The sequence below is a fragment of the Corvus cornix genome, chromosome 10, assembly GCF_000738735.6.
Source record: "Corvus cornix cornix isolate S_Up_H32 chromosome 10, ASM73873v5, whole genome shotgun sequence".
Lineage (NCBI taxonomy): Eukaryota > Metazoa > Chordata > Aves > Passeriformes > Corvidae > Corvus > Corvus cornix.
Window position 1 is genome coordinate 11597458 of NC_046340.1, and position 22903 is coordinate 11620360.

The 22903-nt window shown below is 43.6% G+C and overlaps 2 protein-coding genes across 10 annotated transcripts in view; one reads left to right on the plus strand and one right to left on the minus strand.

The window, feature by feature from the left end:
- Window positions 1–20: 20 nt before the first annotated feature.
- Window positions 21–20253, minus strand: AAGAB (alpha and gamma adaptin binding protein). Of its 4 annotated transcripts, none has more exons than XM_039558031.1 (11): window positions 20155–20253; window positions 14632–14822; window positions 14028–14124; window positions 13245–13334; window positions 10911–10994; window positions 10560–10646; window positions 5972–6054; window positions 5478–5571; window positions 4686–4790; window positions 4364–4413; window positions 21–1156 (listed from the first exon to the last, which is right to left on the minus strand). In XM_039558031.1, the coding sequence occupies exons 1-11, from the start codon at window positions 20228–20230 to the stop codon at window positions 980–982; spliced, it is 1134 nt and encodes a 377-aa protein (XP_039413965.1). In that variant the 5' UTR covers window positions 20231–20253; the 3' UTR covers window positions 21–979. The 4 variants fall into 4 exon arrangements, with proteins under 4 accessions (XP_039413965.1, XP_039413966.1, XP_039413967.1 ...); XM_039558033.1 differs by lacking the exon at window positions 21–1156 and adding an exon at window positions 1585–3794; XM_039558032.1 differs by lacking the exon at window positions 10560–10646 and having other exon boundaries at window positions 23–1156.
- A 126-nt stretch (window positions 20254–20379) lies between these two features.
- The window catches only part of IQCH (IQ motif containing H), a 50205-nt gene continuing 47681 nt past the window's right edge, over window positions 20380–22903 (plus strand). For 4 of the 6 annotated variants that reach the window (XM_039557949.1, XM_039557953.1, XM_039557952.1 and 1 more), the window contains exons 1-5: window positions 20380–20471; window positions 20752–20902; window positions 21113–21229; window positions 21575–21672; window positions 21999–22107. In XM_039557949.1, the coding sequence (XP_039413883.1) occupies window positions 21140–21229; window positions 21575–21672; window positions 21999–22107 (297 nt within the window). In that variant the 5' untranslated portion in view covers window positions 20380–20471; window positions 20752–20902; window positions 21113–21139. The remainder of the gene's footprint in view (window positions 20472–20751; window positions 20903–21112; window positions 21230–21574; window positions 21673–21998; window positions 22108–22903) is intronic. The other 2 variants (XM_039557950.1, XM_039557954.1) reach the window with 2 other exon arrangements.

Below are 22903 nucleotides of genomic sequence, written 5' to 3' on the forward strand. Positions count from 1 at the left end.
GAGCACATCAGGCTGTTGCAAGAATGTATTTAAGGACCCAAATTGACAGTTTGGGGTGTTGCCATAACAGGGAACTGGGACACAAGCAGCATCTTTAGGTTTGTGTAACAAAGGTCATTCCCAGTAATGCACCCAAGAGCTCAGTGACAGGTAAGACCTTTGTTCTTTTTACAGCCAGGACAGATTTATTCAAGAATTTAAAGCCAAATATATAAAAAAATAATTTTAAAATTGTATTTAGGGTTTTTTTTTAACTAACAGTACTCAAGGGTGAGTACAAGTGGACTTCTGTGCTCCAAGGATTTATTGTCCAATTGCTGGAGAAGTCAGACATAGCTGAGCATTCACGTGTTCAAACTGCCACTGGAATTCCACCATAGGGCTGGGAATTGGGAAACTCTGGTATCAGGTCAGGAAATTGGGGAACTCTCTTAACAGCTCAGGAGAGCAGGAGCTGCAGAGGAGCATTCACTGCTCAGTCCTCAGTGTCCTGTCACAAGCAGACCCTGAATTCCTGCGGTGTCTCTGTGTGGAGGAACTGCAATTCCATGCTGCAGACACGAGTTCAGCCAATAAATCCTGAAGAAAAATCTGCAAGAGATTCCACCCAGCTGCTCCCTGATAAGCCATTCCATGGCTGCATTGTGTTCCTAGTGGCGAAGTTTTCCTGATTAATCCCCAGGCAGGATTTTTGGCTGTCACTCCGTGCTGAGCCATGGTCTCCACAGCGATGCCGCTGCCCCTGCGGCCACTCCCGGGGGCCGAATTCCAACAGCCCCATGGATGAGGGTGGGTGGGGCAGGTGCCATCCCAGAGGACAGTGACAGATCCCTGGCATCCCATGGCCTCGGAGCGGGCACTCTCCGAAGAGCCCCGGGAAGGAGCCAAGGCACACCGCGATCCGTGCTGTGAACTCCTCACAGCCCTCCTAGGGTTTCACTGGAATTCTCTTTTTTTGGGTTGTTTTTCCTGATAGGATTTACGAGAACACTTTTTCCACTCTGGTTTCCAACAATGTGGTAATGAAGGGTCTCGTCCAGGCTTTGTGCTGGGGGTGCCAGAACTCGAGTGCGCTGCAGTGAATCCACGCTGAGCTGGGGGCTCTGCTGGGTGTCACCTGGAGACACCACAGATTCCAGTGTCCCAGTCTTCCCCACTGGAAATGGGAAATGGGAGGAATTAAAAATCTCAAAGCCTCAGTCAAAAGTAAGAGTGAGCTGACATTGCCTGGAATTTGTGGTTCAGGCCAAAGCTGGGTGACAGGCGTTGGTTTAGTGGCAGGAAATCTTGGCCATCCCAGAGCTTCACCTGCAGCCTGGCCTGGCCAGTAACACTGGAATGCCTGAGCTGGGAATGCCAGCCCAGGACTGGGAGTGCTGGAGCAGCAACCAGTAATTCTGGAACTGGAGCTTGCCACCTGGGACAAGGATGTCAAACCTGGAGGTGCCCCTGCCCATGGCAGGGGTGGGACTGGGTGGCCTTTAAGGTCATTTCCAACCCAAACCTCTCTGGGATTCTGCGGAAACCAGCTGGGAATTCTTTTTGTTGTTGCTACACAAAGAGAAACTGAGTGACAGATACAACTTTGCTTTTCCACTAATGCCCCTTTTATTCATTTCTGTAACTTCTTACTTTGTGAAGAAATTCTGTAGCCAAAACCAAAGAGTCTCTTCAGAAAAAACCCCAAACCACCCACAAAAAGTTAACCACCAGCAAAGTAAATCTTGATTTTAAACCACAACACTCTGAAAGGATCATTAAACTATTTTCCAGTGTCTCCAGCCACACTTCCTGCCTCCATGATTTTTCTCCCTACAAACAAGACAAGTATTTATAATAAAAACATGTTTAAAAGAGTTCTGAATATGGGAATGAGCCGCTGTTACCTCATAAAAAGGCAGCAAAGCAGTGGGTTTTAATTGATATGATCTCATTAAATTTAAATAGTCACATCTCTATCACATGTCTAATGATTGGGTTTATAAAGTGTCCGAGTCCATTGTTTTCTTCACTGCCTCAACTCCCTTCCCTTGGCACTTTTGCCATTTATCACCATTGCACAACAAAGATTTAGAAAGGGCAGAAAGAAGTCTTCAACTACCAAGAAGCCAACATGGAAAACCATTCCCTGCTTGGAGTGAGCCACCTTCAGGTCTTTATGACATTCTCTGTGCTGGGAAAAAGATGGGGAGAATGGGAGAAGGCAGAGTCGTGGCAAGGCCCAGCAGCTGGTTGGGAAGAGGTGTCCCTGGCAGGTGTTTCCTCAAATGTCTCTGTGTATTCCAGGATATTTCTTCCCAAACCAGGTGTTTTACCATGGGGGAGCTCCTGCTCAAGCTGTAGCTGAGAAACACTTTCCAAACTGCCAATGAGGCTTCAGTCCTTGTCCTTAAATGCTGCCGTTTCGACCCTGGAAATGATTTCCAGCATTCCAAGAAACTCATTATTTACATTCACCTTTGCTTCATCATAAAAGAAGAGACAGTGAATTCAAGGACCACTGTGAAAGTGCCTCCAGGATGTAAAGCCATCTGATAATCGATGGCAAACCTGTGTCCTGGGACTTGGGAATTTAGTGGACATTGGAAAAGTTAATTTTGAAATTCCTAACTGAGGGTGCTTAACAGGGTGGATTTTCAATTGATAAGGAAAAGTTCTTGGGGCCAGACTCTTCCATATGGGAATCTATGGGATCCTCTTCCTGCTGATCCACTGACTGTGCTGGTAACAGAGAAGGAGCCAGGGTGGCATTTCCCCCTCTCACTCCCTCACCAGGCTCCACCTTCCAGGTCCCTAATTCCAGTGGGTCTGTGCCGTGTGCTGGTGTGGAAGTGATGTGGCCTCAATCCAGGACAAAGGAATTCCCTGTGGGCCCTGACACCACGGGACAGCCCTGCGTGCCTGATGGACACACAGGAGTGTGAACACATCCAGGGGCACTGAGGGGTTTGGCATCCCAGTGTTGGGAATTTAGGACAGAGCTCCCCAGAGCAGTTCTGTGCATTCTGCCAGGCCTTGCAGAAGGTTTGGGCAGAGAATTCCACCCCAGAGCAGCAGCAAACATCTGGCATTTCATCCCAAGTTTAGTTTCCAATGGAAATCCAGGGAGTGTGGACAACACCTGTCACTCCAGGGAAGGCCCCCATCCTTACACAGGCAAAATCCAAACAGAATCCGAGCCCGGGGCCACTTTTAATGGCTTTGGCACTTGGCAGGATGCAGCTCCCAGCCCATGGCAGAGCATCTCCCACAGGGCACAGTTCAACAACTTCCTCTTCATGGCTCATCGAAATCTGGGCAGTTTGAGCTGGGAGAAGCTCCATAAAACCATCCAGCAGGCCTACAGCTGAAAAGTGGAGTTTGGAATTCAGGAGTCGCTTCCCAGCCCCCAGCCATGTGTGCAGAGATAACTGGGAACACGATTGTTTATTTAAACCCCAGAGAGGAAATAATAAAAATGTTCATTTGAAAAATGTAAACTCATCCATATCTCCTTGAACCACACACATGTCACCTTCCAAAGTCCTCTGAGAGAGGAGAAAGGAACAGTCACACAAATCCTCTGGAGCCAGGAGGTGTTGTGGAATGTGGAACATGGGGAATGCTGTCACCAAGGGAAGCAGCTACAGCTAAATGGGGTTTTTGGCAATAGACACTAATTGCAGGGAAGGATCATTCCTTTAGGATTGCTCTGGCACTTCCAGCTACAGAGGAATTCAGTTTTCTTCATCTGAGGAGAGACCTTCAATCTCATCCCTGTCTCCTCCAATCGCCATCCAGAAGGCTTTGGCCACCTACAATGGCAAGAAAGATGGGAAAGGGAGAAAATTCCCATCAAATGACTGAAGATTTTGTATTTCCCATCCAAAATGTAGAAACTGAGCAGCAGCTAAATCTGGCACCTGGGTCTGTAAGTAAAATGCCTCCTCTCTGAGGTTAAGGAATTTCAGGAACACAGAGGCAATGATTCAGGTCATGGGAGGCACCTGTGATACAAAACCTGTGCTAATTAAGGCATGATTACATTTTCCAGGAGACCCAGACTTTCCCATTGACTTGTGGAAGCTGGCCAGCACCCCCAGTGACGGCAGGAACTTCAGCTCAAAATTCAGAAAGGGGAAAGTCTTTTTCTTATGGCAGTGGGGTGGAATGAGATGATCTTTACCATTCCAGGATTTTATGCTTTTCTGGTGTTTCAAACTTGCAAGTTACTCAGTTTTTGGGAGATACCTGACAAGTCTTCCCTGGGACTGCATGGTTTGTTCTCACTGCTCTTAATCCAGGAACTCTCCAAAGGCAGGAACGGTGGCTTGGAAAGAAACCCCCCATTTTATGGATTTCCACCCCAATTCCCAAAGCTCACCTTCTCCGCGTGCAGCTTTCTCTGTTCGTGAGGCAGCGTGGCAGCTTTGTCTGTGGGGAAGGAGAGGATTTGGGTTGTGAAGCTCAGGAGTGAGCAGGGACAGAAACACCTCCTGCAGCTGGATTTAGGGAACTCCAAGAGTCAACATCTGCTGCTTTCCAGAGCATTATCAAGATGAAGGGCAAATGAATGAAAAGAGCAGCTACTTATAAAGGACTTCAGGCAGGAGAAGAATTTGCACAGCTTTCCGACTCACTCCTGCCTCTCTCTGAGCCCCTGGAGGAGGTGCCAGAGCTCAGGTCCATCTCTCCTGGTGCATTACCTTTCATTTCTTTCAGCTTTGAGAACAGCCTTTCAAAGTTCTCCAGGTCCCCATCTCTCGTGGTCAGGCTGGCCAGCTCCTGGATGTCCATATCCAGCATGGGATCTGAAATACAGGTTGGTTGAAGAGAAATTATTCTGGTTTATCAGCAGAAAACCAGGATTTTACCAGCTGCAAATCCCATTTGCAAATTCCACTGTCATAGGAGAGAAACTGGTTTACTGATTGCTCATACAGACAAATCACGGCATTGTTACAGTGATGATTAATTTCATGGAAGGAATTGTTCCCTGTGAGGGTGGGGAGGCCCTGCCACAGGGTGCCCAGAGAAGCTGTGGCTGCCCCTGGATCCCTGGAAGTGTCCAAGACCAGGCTGGATGGGGCTTGGAGCACCCTGGGATAGTGGAAGGTGTCCCTGCCCATGGCAGGGCTGGAATGGGATGAGCTTTAAGGTCCCTTCTAACCCAAAATATTCCAGATTCCATGATTCTATGATACATTACATGGGAGCTCATCTAGTATTTAAGGTTTCTTGCTGATTCCAGAATGAGCTGTCCAGAAACAGCCAGAGAGTGAATCAAAGAATGATGAGACTGTGCTGAAACCACAACAACAAACATTCAGATCTCACATACAGCTGCTAAGAAGGTCCCATCTCCTGGAATGCTGCAATTATTTAAGGACCTCCCCTGGCTCTGGCAAGTGCCTTTATGCCCCACTTTTCCCTGAGCAGAATTCAGGGGCTCTGTGGGCCCGTCCCAGCCAGGTGTGGATGCTCCAAGCAGAACTCACCTGCAGTACTGTCAAGCTCCAGGTTGTTTGTGCCAGCTCCATCCTCTCCACCATCTGACTGGGATTCTTCCCTGTCTCCTGGGGATGGGTTGGACTGTCAGGAAACAAAGATATTTGAGTATCCAGTAAGGCATGAAAAACATCAGCCGCAAATCAGGTGCTTCCTGCTTTTACTTCAAAACCTTACACTGTATCTCAGTGTTACTGCAAAACCTGTTCCATGAAAAGCCACTTCTGCAACACTGGAAATTGGTGCTGCATTAAGGGATTTTTTAGGAGAGATTTGTTGGGGTTTTTTCAAATAACACCATGAAATGACAGGTTTTGTTTTGCCCAAAATGGGATAATTGGGATATAATCAAAACCATCTTGAATGGAGCTTTTAGTGCTCTTTGGCTCCAACACACAGTGGGGAGGTCCCAGCCACCACCCCATGGATGAAGGGCGGGCCTGAGCGAAGAGCAGGAACCAGGAATTCGGGAATTACTGTTTACTTCTGTCTCCGGGGTCTCTTCGCAGCCACGGCTCCTGTTTGCTCCTGCCAATGTGCTGAGGAGACCAAAGCCCTGGGTCCTGTCTGGAAACAAAGCACACAGTGCAAAATTACTGCAAATACTGGGACTGGCCAGGTGGGAGAGGGAGTATTTCAGGGAAGACACAAAGCACCACGGAAAACTGTGCCAGTGCAGTTGAAAATAGATTTTAAGCAGAAATTTCACATAATCTCTAAGCTTTAAACTGTGTTAGCAACGTTTACTGCTAAATATTCGCCACGGCTTGTGTGAGCTGCAAGAGATGTGAGATCTTTTCAGTTCTTGTTGGAAGTCTCTGCTCTGTTAGGATCTGAGCTGGTAAATTCCAAACAAGGCAGCTGGGAAAATCCAGAAGCAGCATTTGCTGTTCTTGGTGCCCAGGTTTAACCTCCATGGAAAGCAGCACTGAGTTTGGGGTTGGATTCAGGAAAGGCAATGAGAGCCTCTGCTCACACATTGTCCAAACAGGCTGAGCATGACAATAATGGCAAAAAAATTTCTTAAATATCTAATTCAGAACTCCTGGATGGACTTATCCATCAAATCCAGGGTTTCTTCTCACTGCAAGGTGCTCTGGGCTTTCCCCACTGCTGGCCTAGGGTGTATCTCAATGCTATTTTAAAACCCAACTTAAAGAGTGATTTCAAACCTAAACCTAAACAGTCATCTAAGATAGTAAATGTGGTACAGCATTTTAAATTCAAACTGGCTGTATTTTTAAACTTGTTTTATATAAAACTATGTGCATAATAAGTGATATGATGGGGTGGTTTTACTAAGTCAGGTTTTTCTAAGTCATTGCTTACTACTCAGTACAAACGGTCTTGCACTGAGTAGTAAATATTTGCAGTTACACAAGAGACTCAAGAGATTTTTCTGCAAATCTTTGTATTTTAGTTAATGTGAAGTTATTGTACCAGAAATAACCAGGAAACAATGACTTCTGCCAGAAGAAAGATTTAATATTACTTTTTAGAAGAAGTATATTCTAAATTATTACACTCATGACTAAGCTCTAGTCTCAATTGTTGAGGTGATGTAATTTTGACGCTCTGTCCAAATTTCCTTGCCATTTCTCCAGACTCCCATTTTGAGGGGTTGGATGTGTAACTGAGCCCACCAGGCACCCAGCACTCAGGTAAACATGGCTCCATGAGAGCATTCCTGAGCCCTCAGTTCCCGTTCCCTGCTCCTGCAGCTGATGTTGTCCTGCCCCAGCCCTGGCAGGTATTTGGGGCCACTGGCTCTGCTTTATCCTCTTTTACTGCTTTAAGAGATCCCTGGCCAAAGGGGTGGGAAGAAGTGAATCAGTGCAGCTGAAAGAATTCCCTGGAAAATGTTCAGCTGCCACGTGAGAGCCCGTGAAGTCCGTCAGGTCAATTAACAGGAATTGGAGGATGAAAGTTTGGGACTTGCATCCCAAAGCAGTGCAGCTTCCCCAGGTTTCAATGGGGCTGAGCAAAGAGCTGGCTTTTGGGGAGCCGCAAAGATGGACGTGGAGCCAATTTCTGAGTCATCTCAAGTGAGGTTGGACACTGCAGTCCAGAATGTCCTGGAGAGAGCACATTCCCACACTGGCAGAGGAGCATTAGAGTGATCTAATCATGGACCTCGTTCATATCTGGGATTAGAGTTTGTCCTGTACAGAAAAATGGCAGTGGCTCCATAATCCCTCCTCCAACCCTACAGAACCTCAGCCAGAATTATTACAAATGTCATCCCTTCCAGAAAACCTGGAATCTACAGCAGGGATCTGTGAACAGCAACTATTTGTCTTTGGATCCATGGCTAGGGAGGAGGCAGACACAACACTTGGTTGCAGGCACACCCCTGAAAAACCCTTCCTATAAACTCCTTTTATTGGATCTAAAAGTTATTTCAACTTCTGGGAGCAATTCAGGAAGTGGGTGATGCCTTACACAGTGTTCTTGTGGCAGCAAAGCCAAAAATTAGCTCATCTCACTTACTGGAAGAGTCAGTGGCTATAATGGAGCCCAGGGAAGCTGTGGCTGCCCCTGGATCCCTGGAAGTGTCCAAGGCCAGGTTGGACGGGGCTTGGAGCAACCTGGGATAGTGGAAGGTGTCCCTGCCCGTGGCAGAGGGTGGAATGGGATGGGCTTTAAGGTTCCTTCCCACCCAAACCATTCCAGATTCCATGATTGTATGCTCTGTGTAGTTTCCCAGGTATCACCCATGATGCTCTGAACATGGATTCAGCATGCCCAGATTCCTGTTTCATAGCCAAGTGTTTTCCACTGCCTTTACCTATATTCCTCCAGTCTGTCTCCAGCTGATACATGGTGATCCTTACACATAAAACTGGCATTAACACATCCAAAATCACAATTTGCTTAAATGGCCTACCTCAATCACATTGATTTGGTAATTAGAGCCAGGCACATTCCTGGCCCCACCTGAGGTAAGCAGCTTCACCTGGGATCACTAAAACTGGGATTTAAGCAAGAAAGAAACCAAGCAGCCTCTTCTAGAGGGCTGGAAATGGTTTCTCTTCTTGTCACAGAGGCTCTTGTAGGGACAGAGAAGGCAACAGCAGTTTAATACCTTTGTGGGGAGGGAAATATGTTATCTGGAGAATCACTCATTCTCCTGCACAAGGGAAAGAAAACTTCCTGAGACTGAAGGGAGCTCCATGGCCTGGATAAACCAAGAACTTTGCACCAGCTCCAGAAAGGATTTGTTCCTGGGAGACTCTCAGGTAAGACTGCTGCTTTGGCTTTTAGTAGAGATAATGCTGCTTTATTTGCTCACAGAGCATCTGGGATTGGTTACTTGATGTAAACTTGTTTCTAATTCAACTGTGTTACATTTAATAATTATGGATCTGTGTGAGAATGATGCATTTAATGGTTAGAGGAAAAAAATCTGAAGTTTAAGATGTTAATAGGTGTGTGAAAAAAACTAAAGCTTGAGAAGGATTGTGTTGGGGCTTAACGCAATAAAAAAAAATAATATGGGTTTAATGTTTGTGCTTGAAAAAAGTTATTCCTGGTCTGCCTGAAAATTTAAATTGTCATGGAAACAGGTTTTTGAATTAAGGCAATGCTGTTGAATTAAGGGTACACCTAACAGTGCTATAAGCATTTGCTACTACACATTTACTACTAGAACTCTTTTATGCTCTCTGATAACTCTTCCCTGCATTTTCAACTAGCCAGGAATTGCAGGTCATTCAGTGGAAAAACTAAAGTTGGATTTAGATGGCAGCCAGTTTCCAGGATCTGGAGGAAGCTGAAAACAAAAGATATGTTACAGGTTGTAAAAAGTTTTATTTTAAGCAAAATGAGCTCAACAATTTCCCTTTGAAGGCACAGTCAGGCTGCAACACCTTCCAAATATAGCTCACTTCCTGAGGGGCTTGTGGTAATACTTCAATGCTGTGTGGGGCTGGTGCTGTGGAGAGAGAAAATCTGGATTTTTCACGGAGTTTGACCTTTACAGAACACACCAGTGATGTGCAGGAATTTCCCCCCGTGAAGAACTGAACATGTGACTAAACTCTGCTGTTCTGTAACGTGGCATCTGCCAAATAAGGGAAATACGTTGTTAGAAAACCACTTTTAGCACAAGTGAGATAGCTTGACACCCTCTGACAAGGTTACCTGGTTCTCTGCAATGGTTACACTGAATCAGACCCCACCTTACCCTCAGTGCTGATGAGGGATGAGAAATACTCAAAAAGCTGCATTAAAAAATGTAGTTTAGTAATTCTCATCCTGGTTTCCCTGAGTCCTAGCAAGCACCTTGCAGATACAGAAATTAACAGCAGCCTGTCAGTGCTTTAAATCATTCCACAGTTAATTTTGTAGGAAGGGAGAAGCTGCAACAGTGGGAAATGGGACATGAGGGAGCAGAAAGGTGTTGGAAGGTTGGTGGTGGGACGAGGCTTTGTGAAACAAGAAATTTAAGGCCAAGCACTCTTTAAGTGTTTCATCTTCCTACATTTCCTGCAGCAGTTTGTGTGATTAGAAAGGTAATTAAAGGTTTTCAAGTAAATGCAAAGATCTACACTTGCAACCACAGCATTTCCTTTTCTGACGATTCTAAGGCTAAAGTGCTTTTTCCAGAATTCTAACTCCACCTGATAATTAGTTTTCTCAGGAAATTATCTGGGGTTGCCCATTTTTTGCACTGTTTTCAAAAAGTTCTGTGGTTTCCATGTACTCAAGTGGAGTTTTCTGTAGGACAAAGTCCTTAAATGTTTGACATGGCTCCTTTGCCAAATCTCATCTCTGCACTTGCTGTTCTCCTGGCTAGTTGAAACGTTTAAAAAACAAAACAAAAATCCCCTACAACAAATGTGGAATTTAACCTTCACTTCTACACCAAACTCTCTATCAGTCTTTAGATCAAGCTGGTAATTATAACCTATTTCCTACTAGAATTTGGTGGAACAAACTTTGGTTTTTCATTGCAGTGTGTAGAATTAATGGAATATTTAATTCAAATTATTGGTAGAGTGCAAGTTAAAGTAGAGAGGGAACAGGAGCAGATGCTGGAATGGGAGTAAGTTTTACACAGAAATCCTTTCCTGTGAGGGAGGAGGCCCTGGTACAGGTGGTCCAGAGAAATTGTGGGTGGAAGTGTCCAAGGGCAGGCTGGATGGGCTTGGAGCAACCTGGGATAGAGGGTAAGATGAGCTTTAAGGTCCCTTCCCACCCAAACCATCCCAGGATTTTATGATAAATCTCACCCACTACCTATGAGTTCATCAGGACATCAAGGGACAATGAATGCTTGAACCTTCCTATTTGATGGGGAAGGTTCCAGAGTGCTCCAGCTGTGTCTGTACTGGTGCAGGAGCACTGCAGCTGCTTGATTTTAACTCCTGATAAAAACTCCCAGCCCTGCAGAGCTCAGGGAGAGGCCCTGTGGCACCTACCACTCTTCATGACCACGTTGGACCACACGTTGGCATTCAGGGCCTGCACAATGCGCTTCACTCCGGTGGACTCGGGGAAATCATCTGCACCAAAACACAAAGAATTGCACTCCTAAAAATGATTCTAAAAACCATGACATGCCTCCAGAGGTGGGGCTGAAAGCCTGTCCTATCTTCTCACAATCATAAATTCTGCTTCTGGTACAAAACACAGATTTTTCACCTCTGCTTCAGGAGAGGCCAAGTAAATCTAAATTAATGCCTCACTTCTTGGGCTGAGCTTCCAGGTACAATGAACTGTGAGCTCAGCATTTTGGAGATACCTACATTTTTTTTGTTAAATATTTAGCAGGGGGCCTACATTGTTAAGTAGTATCTGAGTAAATTTCATTGGAACAGACAAGGAACTTAAACCTCTTGCCCCAAGATCTTTTACAATGCTGTACAGCATAAAAATAGATACTAGAATTACCTTATCTTCTTTTAGAAAGTAAAGAACTTGAGACACCCATTTAAAAAAGGCTGCAATGCTTGTAAAAAATGGAAAGGAATATTGTAAAGCTGTCCCCACAATATCTATGTCCGAATGTTCCAGTAATCCTAGGAATTACAGTAACTTGAAAGACCAGGGAAAGCATTATTCAGATTTCAACTTATTTACTAAATAGATCCGACACCACTTTGTATCAAGTCAGTTTTCCCATTTCCTCAGTTTAGTCAGCTTCCCATGTTTGTGCAGGTTGACAAAGGGAAAAAAAACCCCGAACAATCCTTTGGATACAAAAACGTGATTGTTTAGAAATCAAACTCAAGTGACTCAGGGACAGGTGCAGTAATTGAAACTGTCTTTAGAAATGAATTTAAGGCTGAAATCATATTTTTTGCCCTCTGATGCCACTGTTTGGTTTGGTATCAGAGTCATTATCAAGAGCCTCAGTTTAGAGCTCTTGTCCTGACTGTGCAAACAACTGACAGTGAGTCAAAACAGAAGTTCCAGTTTATTTGAGATGAGCTGCCTGAAATGTCAGAATTTCGAACAGAGATTGGCTCAGTGTGTTTACAGCATCTGTTGTGCCTTTTGTAACTCACCCAGAATGTTTGTGGGGTACATAAGTTACTCACTGGAACACAGTTCCTCCTCTGCATGAGTCACAGTGAATCAACTACCCAACAGCTAGGAAAGAACATGTATCCTAATATTCCCAAAATTAGCATCCTGAGTTGTTACTATTCCCATTATTTAAATGGTAAAGAGCTTGTTCTTTACAACAATTATTCAATAGAAAAAATAACTTGATTTAAGGTTACTAATTTTTAAAGCATTTAGTATTTGTTTAGTCTAAGGGGTCTTCACTTCTGATTTTCCTGGTTTCTGTGAATCAAAAGTGTATCCTGCTCCCCTTGACTGGAAAAAAAACCAAACCAAACACTTTTAAAGGCATGGTGGGGGGAGAGGGAGATTTCCCAGCTACTCAAGATCCAATTTTAGTAAGCCTTTAAAGGGGGAAAAGGGTTGAGGACGCGTTCTAGAAGAGGACTTCACAGTGAATTATTTTTGGTGACAGCAGTGTGCTTGGAGAACCTGAAATAGAGCAAATGTTAGTGACTAATTCCACCCCAACCTGCAAATGCACACAGTTATCTCATTTTGCTGCAGAGAGGTAAGGTGTAAACACTTTTTTGTATCACTGAAGTGAGGAGATAAGGCTGATGCTGATAAGGCTGTCAGGAAATGCACAGTCACTTTTCAAGAGTGGCACATCACACTTCTAACTTTTCTTGCTGGGTTTGGTTTTTTTTTCAAGTTATAAATGTATGGGCAGCCAGTGATTCTGAAACTGGTTTATTTCCTGTGTAACAGCTCATGTTGCTCTGAAATGTTTTTAATAACCTGCCATTTTCAGGCTATCATGTCACTGTTTATACCAAGAGAGGATAGATAGTATAAAATAGTTTTTAATTCTTTAAAACAAGAATTTTTCTGGCCTTATGCATAAAAACGGTTCTTTAGATTTATTTTCTAAGTGGAATATAAACTTCTGATGTATCAATACAGTCCTGGTGGCAGTGCCAGAAAAAGGAGCAGATATTATTTTTACGTAGGTGCTACATAAACAGCAGCTGGATTTGGGAGGAGACAAATGGAATTTCTCAGAGGAAATAACCTCCTCCTCCTCCTGACCTTTTATAGCTGAGACTAAGCCCCACCAACTGGGAGCATTCCATGCCGTAATCATGTGGCACATAAACAATTGTAAGGGGCATAACTTTATTTAGAAGATATTTTTGTGCACTTTTTCATTCTCAAAATTTCAAGAGAAGCAGCAGACCTACCATCCTCATCAGGCAGCTCCTCAGGGCTAAGTTCTACCAGCTCAAAGCCATGCTTGATGCACCATTCTTGAGCTTTCTGTCTATTCACACCTAAATTGGGAGACAAAAACGGGTATTAAACATGCCAATTTAAGACAAATGCCAGCATATTTATCAGAATATTTAGCTGTGTTTTATTCCCTCAAAGTTGTTTGCTTGTTCTGGATTGTATGGGAAAGTGTAGAGTAGCTGGCATGGATCCTCCCTCCACTCACTGTGGATTCCAAAAACAGAGTTAAACTTCTCCTTGGAATCGAGGAATAGAATCAAATGGTTTTGGAGAGGATACCCACAGGGCAATGTAAGTGTGAATGAAGACTTCTGTTAACTCTGGGTTTGACAGTGAATTAAACTGCAGGGACACATCTGTATCTCACAGCTTGCTGTTCTTTAGAACCAAAGCAAATGTGTGTGTTCAATGTCCAAATGGTCAAAAAAATGGAATTAAGCAACCAAGTCCTCCCCATTTTTCAGCAGGCTCACGCACATCCAGCAGCAGGAATGCCTTTTAGTTGCCTTGCAATGGCTCACTCTGAGCAAGCTGGTTCAGCTGATTCAGCTTTAACCACAACCTGCTGAAGGTTTCTGCTCCTGCTCCCCAGAGTCACCTGGCTGTGCTCTATCAGCTCTCCAGGCCAGTCTCACCCACACATTCTGGGAAGCGATTGTTGATGTAATTAGAAAGTCAATTATTATGCAGGTTAATGGCTCTACGTGAGGATGGAAGTTCTTTGGGTCTCTTACCATTCTCAGACACTCTGTTACAAACCAGGATCATCACTTCTGGCAGCCACTCTTCTGTCAGGGGAAGCCATTCGGAGACACCATCCAGTCCAGTTTTCTAAAAGGGAAAAGAAAAGTATTCTTTGGAATACATCCTACAATACTTTAGTTTTTAACAGTATTAGAATTGAATTATTTAAAGAAATACGCTTTTTTTATCTCAATCTTTCTGGTTTCTGCTAAACCAGTTTTCACTGCTGCTCATTTAGCAGAAACAATTTTGGGTAAAATGCACGGAATTTTATGTTTAGCTACCTAAATCCTGGCTATCTTAAAGGAGCCTTTAAGAAGCAGCACCAGCTAGGAACAAAGCTGGAGATGGTGAGCTGGAAGAGGATTTGCCATAGTGGCGTACTGAATCCTGAAAACTCCTCTTCCAGCTGGCGTAGAGGAGTAAGAGAGAAGGAAACCAACTAGTGTTAGCTGGGAAATTGAATATTGATCTTCTGCCAATTAATAGAACAGCCTAAAGGGGAGAGATGGAGAATCTGATTTATGGTTATCACTGTGATAAGGCAGCTACATGACAGAGATAAAGTGAGAGAATGAAGCAGAAGAGCCTTACTATTGTGCTGTCAAAGTACACAACAAATGCTTGAACAGACTCAGCAATCTCTCCAGTCACATGGAAGGTGTTTGGGACGACACAGAAGTGGATATCTGCTGAATAATATTTGTTATCTATTGTCCAAGGGTAAAAATTCACTCTTCCACTTGTAATTGCACCCACAGTAAGATCATCTTTTCCTGTGATACCTGTAAGAGAGAAGATTAATGAGGAGGAGGATAAAACCAGCATCAAGAACTTAATTTGTCTAGAAAAGTACAGTGCCGATGCAGATCCATCTTTACTTGAGTATATACTCAAGATCTTTAAAAATTCAACTCAATTTGTTACTCTGTCCTAGATTTTATTGCTTAGCTTTCAAAGAGTTTGCTTTCTAGTTTTTAATATAAAATATGGCACAGAAGCTGCAGAAAGCCTTTTGTTTTCCTGCAAATGCCTTTTCAAGTGTTAAGTCAAACTTAGTACCTGTAAACAGGATGTATGGAGAGAAAACCTAAACTTTATTACAACCCTTGCATGCTCATTGAGATGTAAAGAACTGTTTAACTGTGACCAAAACCTGAAGGTAACTAATGAGAAAATAAACCCAGTTCCTACAATTCTGTTGTAATTCCCATTAAATTCCATGTAGGAGTTCAACAATTAAAAACCAAGGCAGTGCTTTGCTCAGGTGCTGTCAAACGCTGCCCTTCAAGGCAGGAACCTTCCCAGGAACACTCCTGGAGCTGAATTAGAGTTGGAAGCAGAGTGTCCCATTATACCTTGAGGGAAAGGCCAGGATATCTTGTTCAGGCTGGATGAACTCATGGACACTTTGAAACACAGGTCAATTATTTATAAAATGGACTGAGTCATCTAGAATTGCCTTGGGCAGCAGAAGAGTTAAAGAATAAAGTACATAGCTTTTCAAGGATTTGTATTTTAAGGCATTGAGAGAGAGTTCCTGGAGCTGCTAGAACAGGCTGTTCCCCAAATAGTCTGGAGATGAATTTGAATTTATCTATATCTTATTAGCAAAAAGACGGGAAAACCTCCTTGCCAAGGTTGCAATGATTTTTACAACTAAACTGCAAAGGCTGAGAAATAGATCTGGTCAATGAGCACAGGGTACAAGGCAGTGAGAGCTGTAAACCAGGATTATTTGCAGCCCTGAGGAGGAGACAGGGAATCTGAGGGAGAAATGTGACCTTGGAAACAGAAACCTGCAGCCATTTCCTACTTAAGAGGATGAAACAGGAGTCTCCTCTCTGGGTTTCTTAAAATAAAAATGCTTTTTCCAGGTTCACATTTTATTTTATTTTAATTTGCATGGCAATAGTTTTCTGAGTAATTGGGCTTTAATCAGAAGATATTCCACACTAAGATTATCCACATCACTTTGGAGCTGGGGGACAATGATCCTGAGTCACTACCAAACAAATCTGGATTCTGGGCTTTGTCTTCTCAGATGTTTTGAATATGATATAAATTTCCTTTTACCAGTGTTTTGAGAGTTAAAAATAAGTAACTAAATAACAATCAGGCTAAGCTAACAGAATTACAAGTCAATGCCACAACAAACTGAGAACAGGAGTCCACAGAAATTACTGAAACCCAGAACATCAGCAGTAAGACTTAAGGAGGAAAATGGGGTGAGGAAAGAAAATCAGCTCAAAAGTCACTTGAGTCAGTCACCCAGGCAAAACAAAACAAAAGAACTTTTATAAAAGATTTTCAAAAGCTGATATGAATTTCACATTTGCTTTTTGAGTGATAATTTTTTTAGAAGAGTTCATGGACAAATTAAGGTCTCAAAGCACTGCTAGAACGTGACGCCATTTCCTATTACCTGCTACTTGATCCTGTATTTTAAGGGGTTTTCTTTCATCCCATTGTGCTGCTGATTACCCATCCTTCATCCTGAGATTTTGCCAATTTCCTGTGAAATTCCTCTCCCAGTAAAAATTGATGTTGCACGCTAAACTCAAAGGGCTTCAGGAACTTTGTGAAAGGATTCAGACTTGCTGTGTCTCAGACTGCATGTGGGGTTGTAAGAAATCACTGCACAACAGCCTGATCACTCCTGGCAGGAAACTGAGTATCTTGTCAGGAGTTCTCTCCCAAAAAAAGTTACTTGGAGCAATTAGATTTTGGTCTTTAGAGTAAACAAGCAGAGACTACAAAAGAAATACACACTGCAACTCAAACTGAGTTCTCATCTGATGCAGGAATTAGTTTTAAGGGTTATATTTACCACCCCAGCATTCCAAAAATTTCTTTCCAAGACACCCCGGATTTTAATTAAAGAAGGAAATTCAGCAAGAATACCTTGGTATCTAATTTAGAGAGTACTGATCAGAATAAACTCCTAGAAAATTAATATGGCAAAAGGAGGTGGCATGTTCAGCTTATGAGTAACTTATGAGTGAGTTAATATTAAACTGCTCAGCCATTGAAAGTGTCAGTGGTTTGCCATGCAAAGAGCCTGGAAAACCAAGTGAGTCACTGTGTGACCACAACAGGAGCGAGGCTTGGGCTGGGCCTCCCTGAGAGCACCAGCAGCTCTCTGGATGACAGGAATGCAAACACTCTCCAGCTGCAGCACCACTACAGAGCTCTAAAAACATACATGGAAAAGTTCATGGCACTGACAGAGCTGCTTGGTGTCATTCAAAAACAGGGTGTAGAGCTCAGGGTCCCCTGTGAAATCCTGTGACTGCTGGACACTTATTTTACTGAAATAATGGTCCCAGTGTTACCCGTAACTGCTGAATCCAAATGGAGACATCCTGGATTTGTGTCCCACACTGTATAGAAGCATTTGGAGCAGCAGAAGCTCTACAGGGAATTATTTGAGGCCATTTTTGGCTGCTCCAGCATCATCCTGGGTCACTACCTCCTGCAGCCTCCATAAAGCCCTGTACTACATGAAGAGCACCACATTTGCTGGGTAATTCCCCTACTCCAGTTCACCCCATGACTGATTTTGCTTTCTTTCTATCAGAAAACCATTTAACAAATAGCAAGTTCGTTGAGTTACTGGCTCAGTCCAGTAACTGATCCTGGCTGGTGTCACATAGCTCCAGGAACTTCCAAACTTCTCTGGAATCTCTCCAGAGGAAAAGGTTTCATTACTTCCAGGCAGTCAGTCACTGGCTTATATTTTTCAGCAAGTTCATTAGTTGTGTCCCTTCTTCACTCACAAGTATTTATAATTTTTAATAAAGCAGACCACAGTTATGACCAATACTTTTGGAAATTATTCTCAGCTGTTTATAAATGTCTGCTCATTTTACTGACTTAAATATTGACTTTTAATTTCATGTTCTTTCATGTAGGCAAGATAATGATTTTGAAAACAAGAGAGGACATGGCAATATTGTAAAATCTCACATCCCTCCCCATTTTTAATGCTGACTCTTACTAAGTCTTCTGAAAGTGCAAATACTTTTAAAAAACGGAGTTGAAGACAAGAAATAACTGTTCAGAAGAGTTAAATAATCAGAGAACCAGATGTAGCTCTCCTGCAGTAATTTCCCTGTTCTCTCATACCCAAGTGCTATTTAAGCACTTCTAGCACATTGTGTGTCTAGTAATAATTTTTTTAATTATTACAACTTCTTTTTGCAGTTTTTTTTTTCCTAAATGGAGTAAGGTATTGACCACTCTTCACAGTGTTTTTCTGACGGAATAAACACTGTGAGAACATAATGCCCTAAATGCTCTCAAATGCTCAGCTGTCAGGTACATGGAGTAGTTCCCACATTCTGGGCCTTGAGAGCCACCTGGTGGAATAAACCATAAAAAATACTCCTAAAATTACACCAAGGACTAAAGAGAACCCAAATATGCTGGGGGGGGGGGGGGGGAGGGGAGTGGTAAAAATCAAAAAAGAGAAGGAAGAACAACCACATGAGATAGTATGAAAACTGAACCAATCTTATTTGCTGTTTTAAGCTGTGATAAATATATCACAATAATAACAGACATATCTATGCTGAGCACTTTAAATAAGTTTGTTTGCCCCAGTACTCCATGAATTAAAGCATTCAGAGCACCCTACTGAGACCTGAACAAATAAAACTATATCTAGCAAACGTACCATCAACTGCTTCTCATCCTCAAGCCATTTTCTATTTAACAGGATGAAAACCCCAGAAAAAATCTTGGAATTGGCCTAAAAAGTTCTGACAGGCTCTTTCACCCCACCAAACCCTTCTCACTGCTGCCCTGTCCATGCCAGTGTGTCCTTGAATGTTTTATAGTCTGCTGGATCTAATTTCATTTCACTTGTTATAAAAAGGAAGGACTTAAAATGCTGATGGTATTTATTTTAGCAAATGCTGCTGTTTCTTTCAGGAGGATTTTAATGTCTTAATGTGAAGTAACCCAATCAGAGGACACACAGACAAGACTCCAGTTTTGGTACCGGGAACAGTGGAAGCTGAGACATTTCAAAGTGAGTACCAGTTAAAAAAAATTGAACTTAAATTTTAGGACTTTGTCAGATTAAATAGCTTTTTACTTACCTACCTTTTCTACCGGTTTAATTTTGCTGTGTAAAATAATCAAAGGGGAAACCTAGAGAAACCCTGAAGAATTCCTTCCAATTTGCTTATACTTTCCTTAAAAATAAGCAACTACTACTACTATTTTTTTGTGTCGAATCCTTAAATAAGTCAGTGTCACCCAGCTTCTCTGACAGAGGAGCCTTTGACTGCAGATCTTGTACTGCTGTTTTTGTTTCAAAATGTGCTTTAATGAGGTGGGGGGAGCCCTGTGCTTGGTGAGATCCTAAGCAGGAATTGCTCAGAAAGAGGTAAAAACAAATCCAGAGAAGGGATGAGGGAGTTAAGTTCCACACCTCAGTGTGCACAGCAAACTGTTCAAGCATTCCCTAAAAACCAGGGCTGTCTGAACAGCTTCTTCCTGGAATCCCCCGATCTTAGAATTACCAAAAATTCCACCATGGTTTCCTCTACTATCAGAACTTATTCTTGTGTTCCCTTTTTGAGCCATAAAAATGGCAACTGGTTTCCAGGAAAACCACTTCCTACAGAATGAATTCTATGTACTTAGTACGAAGTGTAATCTGCAATTCTAACAGCTGCAGAACAGACAGAATTTTTAGCTTTCCCTTTTAGTCCTTCCGCATTGAGGAATCGATGAATTATTTCCTTAAAGCACTAAGGAGGCTCCTGACACCCTCTGCAAGAGCTCGGGGGCTGCGTGGCCGCCATAGGGCTGGTGCCTGAGGAGAGGATTGAGACCCTTGAAGAGAACTGCGACCTTGATGGGAAAAATGCGACCCTGAGGGAAGAACTGAGCTTCTGAGGGGAAAATCTGGACCGTGAGGGGATGGCGGCGAGCCCTGAGGGGGAAAACTGAGACCGTGAGGGGAGAACTGCGATCCTGAGGGGAAAAGAGCCCCCGTGAGGGCCGGGGCTGGAAGAAGCCGTTGCCAGCCCTATTCCCGCGGGCGCGGGCAGGCCGCGGCCCCTTGGTTTCGCCCGCTTGGGCGCCGCGGCGGCCCCGACTCACGTTTGACGAGCTCCTCGGGCGCGAAGCCCGCGGCACAGCTGGTGAGCAGCGCCAGCGGCCGCGCTCCCGCCGCCATGGCGCCCGCGCCGCGCCCCTTCCGCCGCGCCGCTACCACCGCTCGCGGGGGGGTGGCCGGGGGAGGAGCCGGGCGGAACCAGGCGGAGCGCGGGCTTGGCCCCCTCTGGATGTGATGTCCCCCCTCCACCCCCCCCCCCCCCCCGCGGCGGGGCGGATGGTGCGGCCCGGCCAGCGCGTCCCGTTGCCGGGTGAGGCGGTGCCGCCATGGCCGCGGCGGGAGCGGGGCCGGAGCCGGGCAGGTGGGTGCGGGCAGCAACGGGACCGGCTCCTCCTGCCCCGGCAGAGCAGCCAGGGCACCCCGGGTCACTCCTCGGTACCCCGAGTCGCCCCTCGGCTGAGGCGAGGCGCGTCCCGATGCTGCTGAAGGGATGCGGGGTGCGGGGGGGTTCGGCCCTGCGTGAGGGGGAGCGGCTGGTGCGTGTCGGACCAGGGCTTGGTCTGTAAATGCTGCGGGGTTTGAGACTTCGGAGTTGTTTAGTTAACGTAAATATACGAGTTTGACGTGTGGTCTCCTCACAGGCTGCCTGGAGATTTTATCTCTTGTTAAGGCTTTTAAGATCCCTGCCCCGTGAAACCACCTGTGCCATAAAAGGTGTGTGAGATGCATGAGCAAACATCATTCCTTGGCAGAGAACCTCAGTCCTGAAGTTTATTGTCACTGCTTTGTGAGGTTTGTTTTAAAATTGAGTTTTTCCAGCCTTTCTACTATCAACGACTTAAAGACATTTGCTTTATATTATCTTATAATGGTACAGAAGTATGGGAAGTCGCATGGATCTTTTTTCTGTATTTAGGAATAATTTGATTTGAATTAAATCCTTCTACCGAATCCCATGGGGTTTGGTTACACGTATGATTTTTGTCCTAACTTGCTTTTTAGATTCAAGAAGACCTTCGCAAACTTAAAATGGAAAAAAACAACTTGAAAGGAAATGTAGAAGCTGTGGATATTTGTGACCTCAGAACAACAACTGAAGGAACTGAACTTGGGCTGAGAGTAAGTAAAATAGAGCAGATCCAGAAAATGATCCCGTTTTTAAAGTCTGTGTTAATAATTCACTTGGGGCCGCTTTTTGTTGTCCTGCAAGACCCCTTTCCAATCAGCAGCAGATGAGATTACTCCAACATTACAGTTCAGAATGTTGGTTTCCTTTTTTGGGTCATCAGAATTAGCTGATCTTCTGCCCACTAGCCAAAATCAGATTTTTAGTCCATCAGAGGCACAAAGTTTATCAACTTTTCAGTCAAGCAAAGACCTGGATTGCTTAATGAACTGAATTTAATAAAATTAAAATTACTTATCTTTTAGTAATGTCTAAACATCATTTTTTCCCTCTAACAGAAACATGCTGAAAGCTATTTAAATGTTATAAATGGCCAGGAGTTAACTCTTTCTTCAGCTGGTAATAAAGAAGTAAATTTAAAAGAGCCCCCTAAGTGGTAAGTGAAACATGTTTTATTGCAAGACCCAAAACCTGTGGTGACAGAATCTTGTAAAGCAAATGGGAGTATTGACCTAGAAAAAGTTAGTTTAGTTTCGATTTTAAGTTAAAAAAAAAAAAAAAAAAAAAAAAAAAAAGAAGGTAAATGCAATTCTAAGTGGCTACAGCAGTGCTCTGCTGACTCTTGGGATTTTACCTTTGCTGAATGCAAATTTAAATAAAAATACAGTCATTTGGATAGAACTGGATGAAAGCATCATGGGTTTAATAGGTGAAATCTAAGTAATTTTTAGAAACCTTGCTGCCTGTTTCTTTCTCAACCAGGGGTCTTCCTTTTGGTGCCTGTCAGAAGCAGCTGGTTTTGCCACGAGTTGAGCCTGTGGCTGTCCAGAGATGCAGCAGATCAGCCCCACGTGTGTCCCAGGGCTCTCAGGTCTGAAATCACACACTAATTGTTCTGCCAGGGACCACATTCAATGAGTGTTTGCTGTCTTGTAGGGTACCAATGCATCCCATAATACTCTGACTCCCCATGGATTCAGGTTTTGATAATACCCCATGACTGAAAGTGTTAAAAAATTCTCAGTAGAAGGAGCAGCTGAGATAGGAACCTTCTCCCAGCCCGGGATAACATTTAAGTTGGGAAGAATTTCAATATCATCCATGCAGACGTGGAATTGGCACTTCCCACACATCTAAGCTGACAAAGCCACTTCTATCAGGTGGTTTGTTATTAATCATTTCAATTCTTGTTATCCTGTGTGGCACTTTCCCCCTCTGCATTGATCATTTCCCTGTCAGCCTGAGTGAGGAGTTTGCATTGGGAATCATCCCCTGTTTTAATTGAGAAGGTGCTCAATTCTCCCCAGTTCTTTTTTTAATAGCACCAGCAGTTTCCTCCCCGCATAACGGTGTGTTATAGTAATAAAATAAATACCACAAAAGCACTGATGAGGTGAAAATTGAACTTTCTGTCTCTGTGCAGCCATGTGGGTAAAAGAGTAATTGGCTTGGATAATAACTTGTGTTCTTACAACCCCAAATCTAAATGAGCATCTCATTGATACATCTGCTTGTAATTACCATCAAAAGAAGAGAGAATATATTGTGTAGATAAATAAATTATGCCATTTTTAGTGCTTTCACAAAATAATACAATTGTTCAATACTTCAAATACACATCTAATGATTCTTGAACTTTTTATGGCATATTTTATTTGTAAAAATTG

Excerpts from the sequence above, each read along its gene's own strand:
- AAGAB (XM_039558031.1), bottom strand. The coding sequence starts at position 20,230 with ATGGCGGCGGGAGCGCGGCCGCTGGCGCTGCTCACCAGCTGTGCCGCG. Across the intron at positions 10,995-13,244 it reads GGAGCTGCCTGATGAGGATG|ATGATTTCCCCGAGTCCACC; the intron begins GTAGGTCTGCTG and ends GTTTTGGTGCAG. Across the intron at positions 4,791-5,477 it reads GGAGCTTGACAGTACTGCAG|ATCCCATGCTGGATATGGAC; the intron begins GTGAGTTCTGCT and ends CCTGTATTTCAG.